At 36.8% G+C, this 14917-nt stretch overlaps 1 protein-coding gene across 1 annotated transcript; it reads left to right on the top strand.

The window, feature by feature from the left end:
• The first annotated feature begins 1570 nt into the window (after positions 1-1570).
• Positions 1571-2291, top strand: LOC142167158 (protein trichome berefringence-like 7). The gene is made up of 2 exons (XM_075227318.1): positions 1571-2091; positions 2192-2291. Exons 1-2 carry the CDS (start codon positions 1571-1573, stop codon positions 2289-2291), a joined length of 621 nt encoding a protein of 206 aa, XP_075083419.1.
• The last annotated feature ends 12626 nt before the right edge of the window (positions 2292-14917 follow it).

Genomic DNA, 14917 nt, shown 5'->3' with positions numbered 1-14917 from the left:
CATAAATGATCTATTAATGCATTATGAAGTGCAAAATGAGCATATATTTTATATTTTAGCAACATAAAATATTTTATATTTGCACCTTTCATTTTTTGTGATGGTTATATCTTTTTCATACAATTATAACTCATAATAAAATTAACTATTAATTTTACATAAAAAAAAAGCACGATAATTAATTTTTCAAAATTATACGTCAAAGTTAAGATGAAAAATTAATTAGCTAAATATATTATATAAAAATAATTAAGTATATATAAAAAGATAAATTAAAAGATTAAATAATAAAAATAATAATATTTTAATGGAGAATAGTAAATGGGGAGATGAATAGTGTGTCCCCAAATTTGGAGAGACACTAATTACTCCCCATTTTGGGGACAAAAATGGGGGAGGGTTGGAGTGAAATTTCCTCATTTTTGTCCCCAAAAATGGTGAAATCTCCAATTTGGGGACAAGGTTGGAGTTGCTCTAAGGAAAGACAAAACTAGAAAAGAAGGTAAAAATTTTCTCTATTTAAATATGTTAGCCAATGAGATATAGCCGTACACAAGCATATTTGTTCCGGTTAGCAGCTGGTTCCAACCTATAAATTTAGTCCTTTGCTATATTTATAGCCTGTTTGGCCAAGTTTTTCGGGAGGCAAAAAATGTTTCTTTTCCCTCAAAAAGTACTTATTCTCCTAACTTGATGTGTTTGGCTCAACTTTTTTTGGGAAAAAAATGTTTTTGGGAAAAAGTAGAAGCAGTTTTTGAGAAACAAAAAAAAAATAGTTTCTTCTCAAAAGCAGAAGCAGAAGCAGAAGCAGTTTTGACTTTTCTTCTTATAAAAAATATCCTTAACAAAATATAGTATATATCAAAATAATCGTTAAACCTAATACTTAGAATTTAAATATTTCTTATTATTTTTAGGATAGCTTTCTAATATATAGTGACTTTAGGGTGAATGCTTTTATATTTGTTGAATGATTTTTAATATATTTAACTTATATTAAAAGAATTAAGTACTTTTAAATTTTATTTTTATATTTTACTTAAATAAAATGAAAAGATTTAATTATTGCTTGTAATAACAAAATTTTGAAATTATTTATTTACTTATAATATTAACTATTAAGTAAATATATTCATGTTCTTTTTCGTAATTTGATACTTAAAAGCACTTTCTAAAAAGTTTGACCAAACACAAATTATTGCTCAAAAGTGCTTTTCAGAATTATTAGCCAAAGTAACTCTACCAAATTTATAGTTCTTAGATCACATTCGGACAAGCCAAACTGCCAAAGCCACTTTGAACTGGAAATGACAAACTTACCCTCAGTTCATAGCCATATTTTCCTCTGCATGTCCTAACCACCAACTGCAACTGAAGAAGCTTCAAGATCCATTTATAGTTTTATATTTCTCATTCTTTTTTGCTAATACTCAGCCACAATAAGCTATTTAAATTCGTAGGTGCTCTTCAAAATCTTGATTTATCATCTTGATTTGGAGATATAGCTTGATTTGGCTGTTGCTATAAGGTCTGTTTTACAACTTAATGTTCATTCTTGGTGTCCATATAGATGGTGAATAGGTTGAATTTGAGTTCTTTTGGCCATTTTAGGCCTAAAGTTTTGAACTTTGGCAAGTTGAAGCATTTTCATTCTTTCAGTACAGTCCTTGTAATTGGATCACTATCATTGTTGTTTCTTGTGGCAATAGGGTCTGCTTACTTTTACACTACAAATTCTTTTCCACAACCAATTATTCATGAAAATGTAGGGGATAATAGAACAAATACTAACTTTAGTGGTGAATGCAATTTATTTGTTGGAAATTGGGTGCCTAATGAAAGTTATCCTTTGTACAATGCATCAGAATGTCCATTTGCTGAACAAGGTTTTAGTTGTTTAGATAATGGTAGGAAGGATAAAGAGTATCTCAAGTGGAGGTGGAAACCTAGTAATTGTGAAATTCCAAGTTTTGATGTTCACGTAATCTTGGAAAAGTTTAGGGGAAAAAGGATTGTCTTTGTTGGTGATTCATTAAGTAGAACTCAATGGGAGTCAATGATATGCATATTGATGACTGGTGTTGAGGACAAGTAAAGTGTATATGAAGTCAAGGGAAGAAAGATCACTAGACAAATTAGGCATTTACAAGTTCGATTTAGCTCCTTTAATTTTACAGTTGAGTTTTTATAGGTCAATTTTCCTAGTACAACCTGGATCGCCACCAAAACGTTTACCAAAGATGATCAAGAAAGTGCTAATGGTTGATAAGTTGGATGATATAAACAAGTAATGGATTGATTCCGATGTACTAATCTTTAATAGCGGCCATTGGTGGACTCCCACTAAGCTTTTTGAAGTGTAAGTGATCTGGTCATGCTGAATTCCTTGTTCTTGAAGACGTTAGTTCTTCTTTTGTGCAAGACTCTTTACTTTCATTTGGTATTATGCCCTTGCTTACCGTGGTAATTTTCTTCATGCTATATACTGCAACTCTCTTGTGCTAGAACTTTAGCTTGGAAACTTATCATTAATATATTTGCATGCTCTTAAGCTGGTAAAATAACTGATGATGCTACTGATCATCAAATAATTGACCTGTTTCATTTTTATTTGAGATAACCTAAGTCTAGGAGACATGTAGATTCGTCGCAGTTGTGCTTTGGAGTCTGAAAATGGACGCTATGAAATTTTGAGAGTCTTCGTAAGCAGAATTTGAGATCTTAACCTAAGCAGTTAGAGAGATTGGAGATGTCCTCACCAAATCCACATCATATCTAACTAGAGAATCTTACATCACCCAAGTTACCTTTATTTATTTCTAGTTGGGAACAAAATGTTTGTTCACTTCTTGGTTCTCCTTTTTAGATCATGATGATGGTCATTCTGATTATAAGGACCGGTTACGGTATAAAAGCTTCTTAACCCAGTCTCTCATGTAGCGCACAACTATTTATCATTTATCATGCCTACCTTTTAAATCAGTTTTGTTTGATAGAATTAGTCATTTCCTGATAATGAGAATCAGTCTCCATGTCACAAAGTTAACACTTTCAAGGTAAATGAAAATATCCAAGACTTATGCATCTGAAGTTGACTCATGGCCTATATTATGTAACAGGACTAGTGGGGCTATTCTTATTCTTATTTCATTTGAGCTTTTGCAACTAAAGCCCAATCGTTTGATAATAGTTCTTTGCTCAATATGTACCTAAGACTACTATTTTTTAGATTTTCAAAATTTTACGTTAGATTTTCTAGAATACGGTAGGGCGAGCCGACAAGGCCACATACTATATAACGATACATGACGGTCTACAGACCTCTAAAGTACTTCTTTATTGAAAGCAATAAAAAGTCGAGAGTTGTGTACCCCAAAAAAGTCATATTTTTTTTGGATGGTGTTCCTTTATTGTCAAAAGGATGTCTCAACTAAGGATTGGTATACCTTATGTTGGAAAAATGTGGCCAGAGAATGGGATACCCTATATTGGCAAAGATATCAGGAAGTGGTGTACCCTGCATTTAAGATCAAATCAACTAGGGAGTGGAGATTCTATGTTGCAAAGGAGACTAGGGAGTGGACATCCTATATCTAAACTAAAATTAACTAGGGAGTGGAGACCCTATGTTGGATAGGGAGTGGAGAACCTATGTCTAAAATAACATCAACTAGGGAGTGGAGACCCTATGTTGGAAAATAGATTATGGAGTGGAGACCCTATGTCTAAAAAAAATAAAAATCAACTAGGGAGTGGAGACCCTATGTTGGAAAAGGCGGCTAGGGAGTGGAGACCTTATGTCTAAAAAATAAAAATCAACTAGGGTGTGGAGACCCTATGTTCGAAAAGGAAACTAGGGAGTGGAGACCCTATGTCTAAAATAACATCAACTAGGGAGAAGAGACCATATGTTGGAAAAGAGACTAGGGAGTGGAGACTCTATGTCTAAAATAAGATCAACTAGGGAGTGGCGACCCTATGTTGGAAAAGAGATTAGAGAGTGGGGACCCTATGTCTAATATAACATCAACTAGGAAGTGGAGATCCTATGTTGGAAAAGACACTAGGGAGTGGAGACTCTATGTCCAAAATAAGATCAACTAGGGAGTGTAGACCCTATGTAGGAAAAGAGACTATGGAGTGGAGACCCTATGTCCAAAATAACATCAACTAAGGAGTGGAGACCCTATGTCCAAAATAACATCAACTAAGGAGTGGAGACCCTATGTTAGAAAAGAGACTAGGGAGTTGAGACCCTATGTATAAAATAAAATCAACTAGGGAGTGAAGACCATATGTTGGAAACGACGACTAGGGAGTGGAGACCCTATGTCTAAAATAAAATCAATTAGGGAGTGGAGACCCTATACTGGAAAAAGAGACTAGGGAGTGGAGATCCTATGTCTGAAATAAAATCAACTAGGAAGTGGAGACCCTATGTTGGAAAAGAGACTAGGGAGTGGATATCCTATGTCCAAAATAAAATCAACTAGGGCGTGGAGATCCTATATTGGAAAGGAGACTAGGGAGTGGAGACCCTATGTCTAAAAATCATCAACTAGGGAGTGGAGACCCTATGTTGGAAATGCGACTAGGGAGTAGAGACCCTATGTCTAAAAATAGCTTCAAATAGGTAGTAGAGACCCTATGTTGGAAAAGAGACTAGGGAGTGGAGATCCTATGTCTAAAATAAAATCAACTAGGGAGTGGAGACCCTATGTTGGGAAAGACGACTAGGGAGTGGAGACCCTATGACTAAAATAAATTCAACTAGGGAGTGGAGACCCTATGACTAAAATAAATTTAACTAGGGAGTGGAGACCCTATGTTGGAAAAGAGACTAGGGATTGGAGACCCTATGTCTAAAATATCATCAACTAGGGAGTGAAGACCCTATGTTTGAAAAGCAGACTAGGGAGTGGAGACCCTATGTCTAAAAACATCAACTAGGGAGTGGAGACCCTATATTGGAAAATCATCATCAATTAGGGAGTGAAGACTTTATATTGGAAAAGAAGATTAGGGAATGGAGACCCTATGATGGAAAAGCGACTAGGGAGTGGAGACCCTATGTTGAAAAATCAACTAGGGAGTAGAGACCTTATGTCTAAAATCATCAACTAGGGAGTGAAGACCCTATGTTGAAAAAAAGACTAGGGAGTGGAGACCCTATGTCTAAAAATCATCAACTAGGGAGTGGAGACCTTATGTTGGAAAAGCAGACTAGAGAGTGGAGATGCTATGTGTAAAAATCATCAACTAGGGAGTGGAGCCCCTATGTTGGAAAAACAAAAGACTAGGGAATGGAGACCCTATGTCTAAAAATCATCAACTAGGGAGTGGAGACTCTACATTTAAAAATCATTAACTAGGGAATGGAGACCCTATGTTGGAAAAGTGATTAGGGAGTGGAGACCCTACATCTAAAAATCATCAACTAGGGAATGAAGACCCTATTTTGGAAAAGCGACTAGGGAGTAGAGACCCTATGTCTAAAAATTATCAACTAGGGAGTGGAGACCCTATATTGGAAAGGCGACTAGGGAGTAGAGACCCTATGTCTAAAAATCATCAACTAGGGAATAGAGACCTTATGCTGGAAAAGCGACTAGGGAGTGGAGACCCTATGTCTAATAATCATCAACTAGGGAATGGAGACCCTATGTTGGAAAAGCGACTAGGGAGTGGAGACCCTATGTCTAAAGATAAAAATCAAATAAGGAGTGGAGACCCTATGTTGGAAAATGCAGCTAGAGATTGGAGACCCTAAACTACCATGATTTGGAACTTTTTTTTTTATAGGATGAGTAAAATGCGGGAAAAAATTTGGAGAAGACTTCCCTTTTTTTTTTGAGTGGTTGTTGCTGTAGAGCTATTTCAGTCTCCGCGTGATTTGCTTTTGGTTGCACCTGCTTCTTGCAAGGTTGCTTTGGATTACACTTGTTTCCTGTTTCTCAAACAAAGAACAATTTGTCAGTTTGAAACGGTGGTTGGCTTTATGTCCTTGAATGTTTCAGTCACTTGATCTCGGCTCGTCTTTTTTATGGTACGTTCAATTACAACTGGTTGTTCCCTGAACACCGACTTCATTTCTGGCCCTGGAGAACCCTTGTCTTTTCTAAAACTTTACATTGACGGTTGGTCGCATGGGACTTAACCTTTTTCAGCTTTATTTTGCCTTTGTAGGCTTTTCACTTCTTTCCTCTAAATTTAACTTCAGAGCGTTGGGGAACCTTTTTTTTTTCAAACTTTTCCAAGACGGTTAGCTACATGGGACTTAACCTTTTCAATTTCATTTTGCCTTTGTAGGCACTTCAATTTGATTTCCTCTTTCTAAGAGCTTTTGATTTCGGAGCATCGGCCGCCATGGCCAGTCGAGGTTGACTTGATACCCATGTCGAGGCTGTGGGTGCCTTTTTTGCATATTAGCTTATATCAAATGAGAGCCTTGTATATCAATCTTGCTATCTCTTCTTTTCCTTAGTCTTTGGAACAAAGTTTGACCAAAAGGGATTAAAAGAAAACGAACAATGGAACGGAGAATGAGTTTAAACAAGAGGCATCCCTTTCGGGAAAAGAAAGAAGGACTTATCTGGAGTACATGAGGACTTCAACGAACATGGCATACCTTTTGGACTGGATGCCTGACCCGTGTAAACCATCCAACTCTCAGAAATTCATCATAACCTTTTCCTCGCAACCGAGAAACCTTGCCTAGGACTGTGTCGATGCCGATGGCTGTGAGGATCCTCTTTTCGATCAGTGGCGCCCTTTGCGGGTTTTTGCCAGCTAACCTCTCTCATTTCTCTTCTCACCATCGCCTTATAGTGCTCTTTGCGAGTTTTCACTAACAAGACTCTTATTTTTAAAATCTCTGCTTACCATCGCCTTAAGACTCTCTTATTTTATTTCTCTCATTTTGATTGTAGCAGCTCCAAGTGGCTGTATCCTCCAATTTTGAACCTCTTTGCCGATTGATCGGAAAGACTTGAACAGAATTTGGGGTAAAAAGAATTTAGATTGAATTACAACTTTGGAACTTTTGAGGCAAAACCATCGACGAACCATTATAATACATGCCCCAATTTCACTTTTAGGGGAATTTGGATTTTCGTTTTGGTGTGACTGAACCCCAGAGAGAGGCTGCCTACGTATCCTTTCGGAATCAAGTCGAACGTATTTCAAAGACCTTTGTTTTTTATTTTCTTTTGTTTTTCTTCTGTTTTGTTTTCTCTTTCGCTTTCTCTTTCTCTTTCTTTTTCCTTTTTTCTTCCTTTTTTTCTTTTTTTTTCTTTGTTTTGTTTTTCTTCTCTTTTTTTTAATAACATCTTCAGGTTCCAAAGAGGGTAATTAAAGAAAGGTAACCGACTCAAAAGGGTTAGCAAAGGGTTGATGGTGTTTGGATAGCGAGAATGAAAGCCTTCATCATCCCAATCAGAGAACATTTATGCTACATAGAGGGTCAAACATAGTATTACCTTTTGACTGCATCCACGTTGACGGTTGTTTCAGGGACATTTCCTTCGATGCTTCCCAGGTACAACGCTCCCTTTTGTAGTACTCTTGTTACAATGTATGGACTAATTTGGAGCCAATTTTTATGTAGATTCTTCATGTGGTGGGAGGATACGTCTCAGAATGAGTTGTCCTATTTCAAATTTCTTGGGCCGCACCTTCTTGCTGTAGACACAAGTCATTATTTGTTGGTACAACTGCCCGTGGCAAACTACGACCAATCATTTTTCATCAATCAATGTCAATTATTCCAATCGATTCTTGACCCAATCTTTATCCTCAATCTCGGCTTCAACAATGATCCGAAGAGAGGGAATCTCAACTTCGTTCCAATTTCTATATATTTTCTTACAAGCCTTGTCTTCAAAATATTCTGTTTCTTGATTCATTATTTTGGGGTCTGACAGCATTTTAGGATCTGGGCATGAAGTCCGTAAGCATGTCATGTCATTAAAATCTGCATTAATAGAACTGAAAAGAGAATAAGAAAAGTGACAAGATTAAGAAAAGAGACATTCGTGGACAATGAAATATTAATTTCATTTGATTTGATTTTTTTTTAAAATTTTTTTAAAGATGGAAGGGTTTACATCAGAAAGTAAGACAATAAAAGTAAAATATCCGGATTACACCCTGAAATAATCCCGACGCAGAAAAGACAGCAAGACCGGCTACCGAGACTCCCATCTGACAGAGAACTTTTCAGGTTTGGCGCCCGTTTTTAGGTTTCTCTTCTGCCGCGGCAATGGCTACTGTGGCTTTCAGTATTGGATCATCAAGTCTTGAAACTGCCTCTTTGAGGGTCCAACAGTCCTCTGTATCATGTCCCACTGCTCCAGAATGGTATTCACATATAGCATCATCTTGGTGCATGGAGGACTCAGGGTTTGGCCGGTTCGGGGCCACTGGCTGCAACAGACCTAGCTCAATTAGCTTTTGAAACAAACTTGAATATGATTCACCAATAGGGGTGACTGATTCCTTTTGAGGGGCTCTCTTGGGTGAGGATTGTATTAGGAATATTTGGTTGGGAATTATATGAAGCTTGGTAGAGACAGGCATTTCTGGGAGGTGGAGCTCGGTTTTGTATATAATGATGTGGCCGCGTGTAAGGTTGCGCGTTCATCACCGCATAGGGAGGCGGTTCCATGGCATAAGCAGCATCTTGATGGGGATAATAGTGTTATGGGATCTTAGAAAGCATATATGATTGGTTGAATGACCTGAGTGCGCCGCTTGAACTTGAAGCCATCATGGCTCCCTCTTCTCTCCCGTTTTTATTCATCAAAACCCCTAAACCATTCATAACGGCATGTGATGTGGCCTCAAAGGCAGCATGACTTAAGATTCGGCCCGTTTTTAAACCATTTTCGATCATCTCCCCAATTTTGATAGCCTTGGCCAACGGATTACCCATAGCTGACATCATGTTCTGGAAGAAGTCCGCCTCTTGGGCCTGTAGGAAGACCGTAACCATTTCTGCTTCATCCATTTGAGGCTTTAGCCTGGCGGCTTGCTCGCGCCATTTGACAACATATTCATGAAAAATTTTCGCGATTTTCTTTGTCAAACTGGACACAGAGTTCTCCTTTTGGATTTTTCACTCTTGCTTTTTTTTTTTTTTTTGCTTTTTGTTTTTCTTTGTTATTTTTGTCACTCCTTTCTTTCTTCTCTTTTTTTTGTCACTCAGTTTATTTGATGTCAATGATCGAATCCGATGGGGATTACCTACGTATCATGACGCCGCATGAATCAGATCTTGCATAGTTCGGGAAGATCGGGAATAGATTAGCCCATTTTTTAAAAATGTTTTTATATAAAGACTTTTAAATATTGCTTTTGTTTTTGGATTTTTTTTTTTGGAATTTTGAAAGTTTTTTAAAAAAGAAGGAATTCTACAGAAGGAAGAAAATATTTTGGATTTTGATTTGAATTATTTTTTCTTTTTATCGAATGAAAGACTTCGGAAGAGAAGAAAAATATTTTTGGATTTTAAGGAAAGAATTCTTACATAATACTTTTGGATTTTTTTAAGGAATGAATTCTAAAGAGGGAATTAAGGAAAGGAAATTTTGTTTTAAATTTTTTAAAATTGGGGTCAGAACCGATGAGGTTTGCCTACGTATCTCACATCCGGTGAGAATCAGACCCGCGTAGTTCAGTAAGATCGAGAATAAAGTACATAAGCAAACTCTCTTTTTTAATTCTTTTTAATTATTTTCTTTGGGAATTTTTGAAAAGAAGACTTCTTAAAGAAGAAGGAAAATATTTTTTTGGATTTTGATTGAATCTTTTTTTTCTTTTTTTCGAATGAAAGACTTCGGAAAAGAAAGGGAATTAAGGAAAGAAAAAATATTTTTTGATTTTTGTTTTGAAAGTTGGGGCCGGAACCGATGAAGTTTGCCTATGTATCTCACATCAGGTGAGAATCAGACCCGCGTAGTTCGGTAAGTTTTGATGCACAAGAAAATATAACTTATTTTGAAATGACTTCTTTTTTGTTTCAAAATTTCGACAGAGTTTCGGGATATTTTGAATACCGGGATTTTCAGAACCAAGAGGTTTTATTTCCTACCTCACTCTTAGTTTTCTTGATTTTCTTTCCCTATTCTAGAAACTGGTCAACATACAAACCGAAGCACGTAAAAATGCATCAGGATAGCCTTTTGATTTGGGTACACATGTCCTAGACGGACCCAACTCCTGTGTTGAGTCCCAAAGTCAAATGCACGTGATGCAAACAAACGTACCTACTAGGGATTCGACATGAGGTTATGTCATTCTAAGTTTAAATTCTGAGTGTATTGTTCTAGACCTGGCTTACCCGAGCAGACAACTCGAGCCGAATGAGGGGGGGAGGGGCAGCGTACCGGGAATACATAAGCTCCATCGGCTTTGCAACTTGTCCGATCTTCATTCTAAAATTAGGGTATGACTCTAACAGAAAAGAAGCCACGCGAAGCGTACGCTTCCTATAAGATTTAGAAGACTCAAAGAGAAGAAGGGTTTTCGTAACACTTTATATACAGTTCACGGCAATATCAAATCGGTAAAGAGTGACAATTAGCACATTAGGCTCAAACACGTAAAAAAAATCAGATAATAGACAAAAGCCAAGTATAAAAGTCATCTAAGCTCGAATTCTGAACCCTGAACCAGAAGTTCTGGGTTCGTTTTCCCAGCAGAGTCGCCAGAACTATCACACCTCCTTTTTCCCGAGGGATAGGGGAGTTTTTTCCAATTAAAGTGACATTAATCAAAATAGGATTATTTATTTGTTCAGAGTCGCCACTTGGAATAATTGTTATGGTGTCCCAAGTCACCGGTTTATTTTAAAATCCCAAATCGAGGAAATTGACTCTATTTTACCGTCCGCGAACACAGAAGACCGGGTAAGGAATTCTATTAATCCGGGAGAAGGTGTGAGGCACTCCCAAGTTCCGTGATTTTAGCACGGTCGCTTAACAATTAATACTTAGCCTAATTATCTGACTTATTACATATTTTAAAATTATTGTGCATTTTTACTTTTTAACCGCTTTTAATATTTATGAAATTTATTTGAACAAGTCACGATGTTGCGCACTCGTTGTTTTTGTACACATTGCAAACTGTGCCACCTGAAATGTACCCGTGATTTGCAACATATTTATTATTATTTGAAGTTATGGTCAAGTCGCGTGAAACGCACACTTGAATTGGGATTTACGTATCATGATTATGCCACGGGAACCGTACTCATAGTCACGATGATTTATTATTAATCGCGTCTAAAGCAAGCTAGGATGTTCGAATATTATTCAATTACTAATTTTGAGATTATTGTGAGGCGATGAATTATGAAATCAATTGTGGAAAAGGATCAGCTTTTGTTCTTAATTATTCTGGCCCAGATAACTTAAAATTGATCATAGCACAATTGACTTTTTAAAGCCAATTAATGAGTATGCCCAGTTACTAGTTCATCAAGCTACTCAACTATCTATTAGTCAATTGCAGTAGTACATGCTTCATTAAGCAAAGCCCAACCACCGGGCCCAATCATCTTTTTTTTTAAAGTCCAAATCTCATTTTCCAATTTTAACTAGCAGACATGGATTTTATCCCCAAAGTTCAAACATTCACTACGTATCCAAAAATTATGTTTTCGTCAAACTTCATGTTAATCAAACAAGAAAGTAATAAAATTTAACAAAGCTAATGAGACCTAAAAATTAATACAGAAAAACATTTCAATCTTCATGAAGCTAAATAAGATCAAATTATATATTCAAGCATAATATCTTAACAAAACAATGATGGGAGAAATGGACCTTTACAAGACTGTTTTGAAGCTCGAATAATGGAGAAGGATGCAAACGGAGCCTCGACCAAAATCGACAAATGGAGCTCGAACTCGTCGACTCAACTTTGGAGTTGTTGTTTTCTGTACAAAAGAGGACTATTTTGCTGGTTTTTCGGTTCATTTTTTCGTGCTTTTTAGCTTGGTTTCCAGTTTGTTTCGGAGTTAGAGTTTAATGATGGATTGCTGGATTTTTTCGAAAGAAAGCAGAAGAAAGAATTACACGAATAGAAATTCCCTTAAAGTAGAATAAGCAAAAATATTTTTCTCAATTCCCTCCTCCCTATTTTTATCCTTCTCTCCCCTTTCTTCTTTCTCCTCACATTTCTCTTCTATTTATAGAAAAATTTTCGGAATTTTTCAGATTTTTATTTTATTTTTAATTAAAAAGAATTCCCACTTCCCATTTTTCTTTTTAAAAAAAAATAATAATTCCACACTTTCCTTTACTTTTATTTTTTAATTTCCCTTTTTTTAATTTTATTATATTTAAATTTTCACCTTTTTTACTTTTCTTTTTTTATATCCCACTTATTTTACTCTTCTTTTTTTTTTTAATTTCCACTTACATTTACTTTTTTTTTAAAACTTTTTAGATACCTTTACTTTTATTTTTTAATTGCAACTTTCTTTTACTTTTTATTTTTTAAATTTTCACATTCTTTTAATTTTATTTTTTTTAATTTTCCATTTTTTTTTTACATTTTATTAAATAATTTCCACCTACTTTTACTTTTACTTTTTTTAATTTTATATTTTTACTTTTTCTATTTTTTTATTCCCATCTGATAGTAATAATTGACCTTTTAAATTATTATTAATTTTTACCCTATATATAAAAAAAGTGTAACAAAGCTAAAAACTATATATTAAATTTCTGAAAATATTTACATAGTAGAAGGTGATAAAAATTTAAATATAGTAAAAAATTAGGTGCTCACATCAGGGACATATCAAATACCGAGTTCGAAGTCATTATCGAGCTCGAATCCAAATCGAACTATGATGAGAAGCGATGGAATCGAGCTTAAGAGCTAGAGGCCAACCAATACCGAGCTCGAGTCAATACCGGACCCCGAGTTAATATCGAGCTCGAGCCCACATCGAGCTCTAAGCCTGGAAACCAACCGATACGAAGTCCGATCAAGATCGAGCCAAGAGACAAGAGTCGTTACAGCCGCACTAAGAAAGGGAATTTCGGCAAAAATTAGGGAAAAACTGATTTATCATGGGTTCCCCACTATGTATTTTTTATTTCCAAAGTAGGATCCCTCCACTATAAGAGAGATAATTATTATTCCTGCAAGGGGGCATCAAGTCATTAATACACTGTAACTCAAATACTATTGATACATTCCCATATTAAGAGATTATCCTTTTGAGCTTCACACATAATTTCATTTTGCTTGTTCATAAATCATCTTCCTTTCAACTTGGTTTGTATCTTTTCTTTATAGTCAATATTCGATATTTCTACTTACTCTTACGATTTGTGTCAAGTTATATCACTTACCCTTAGAACTACGTACAAATTCAACTCTATCCGTTTTTCGGGTAAACAGTTTGGCGCCCAGTGGTTATTTGATACGAATCTGAAAAACACACCATTTTACGCTTGTTTTCGGAAGTGTCTTTGATTTTGGATTAGCAATGACGAGCTCTCAATTAAATGGCCTTACATATCGACAACGAAGCTGGCCTTCAAGGTGAGAATAACAACTTGACGCCCGGGGCCGAAATGTCGCTTGTCGATGCCGTTGGAGCTGAAGTCGAAGTGCCATTAGACGTTAATTCGCATGTGGCCATTGAGGAAAACCTACGTTCTGAACCTGAAAATAGCATTCATGGTGGTACTCAATCTGCAGCTCGAGATACCCATAACGTTGAGGAAAACGGAATCACCTTGCATATGATTTTTGAAATGTTGCAAGCTCAATAGGCAGCAATATCTCAGTTGCAGAGTCAAACCCAGATACCGAGCAGGCCGAAGCCCAGTCCACCCCGAGAAGTCACCCATAGAACCGAACGAGCTATAGTAAGGTCAAATGAGCAAGAGTCGGGGACTAATCCCGAAATTGTTAAGATGTTCGAAGAACTGACCAAACGAATAGAATCAGGAGAAAGGAGGATCGAGGCAAAGGACAAAAAGGTGGAAACATATAACTCCAGGGTTGATCAGATCCCGGGGGCACCACCGATATTGAAGGGCTTAGATTCCAAAAAATTCGTACAAAAGCCTTTCCCCCCAAGCGCGGCTCCTAAACCGATCCCAAAGAAGTTTCGCATGCCCGAGATTCCTAAATATAACGGAACTACCGACCCCAACGAACATGTCACCTCTTACATATGTGTCATTAAAGGAATAATCTAGAGGACGATGAAATCGAATCCGTATTATTGAAGAAATTCGATGAAACCCTGTCAAAGGGAGCAATTATATTGTATCATAATTTACCATCTAATTCTATCGATTCTTTTGTATGCTTGCAGATTCTTTCGTAAAAGCACACACTGGGGCCATAAAGGTCGAGACCAGGAAGTCGGACCTGTTCAAGGTAAGACAAAAGGATAACGAGATGCTAAGGGAGTTCGTATCTCGTTTCTGAATGGAACGCATGGATCTACCACCAGTCACAGATGATTGGGCTATTCAGGCTTTCACTCAAGATTTGAACGAACGAAGTTCGATGGCTTCACGACGGTTGAAGCATAACCTAATCGAGTACCCAGCTATTACTTGGGCCGACGTGCATAATCGGTATCAATCGAAAATTAGAGTCAAAGACGATCAGTTGGGTTCTGGACCCGCTGTTAGAGGGGACATCAATCGAGAACAAGGGTCGTTCAGGGACCGATACCGACCATATAGTGTAGACCGTAGGGGGAATAAATCGAAACGTAACCCCGGACAAGGCAATAAAATAAATGATCGAGGTCAAGGATCTTGGGGGCTGGTGAACAGAAATGGGTTCGATAGGCATGTCGGACCTAAGGAAGCACCATGGTTATCGGAGTATAACATCAACATCGATGCATCCGCCATCGTATAGGCTATCGGAC

The sequence above is a fragment of the Nicotiana tabacum genome, chromosome 12 (assembly GCF_000715075.1).
Source record: "Nicotiana tabacum cultivar K326 chromosome 12, ASM71507v2, whole genome shotgun sequence".
NCBI lineage: Eukaryota > Viridiplantae > Streptophyta > Magnoliopsida > Solanales > Solanaceae > Nicotiana > Nicotiana tabacum.
Note: the sequence above shows the minus strand (reverse complement) of the source record. Positions and strands in the feature narration are given on the sequence as shown.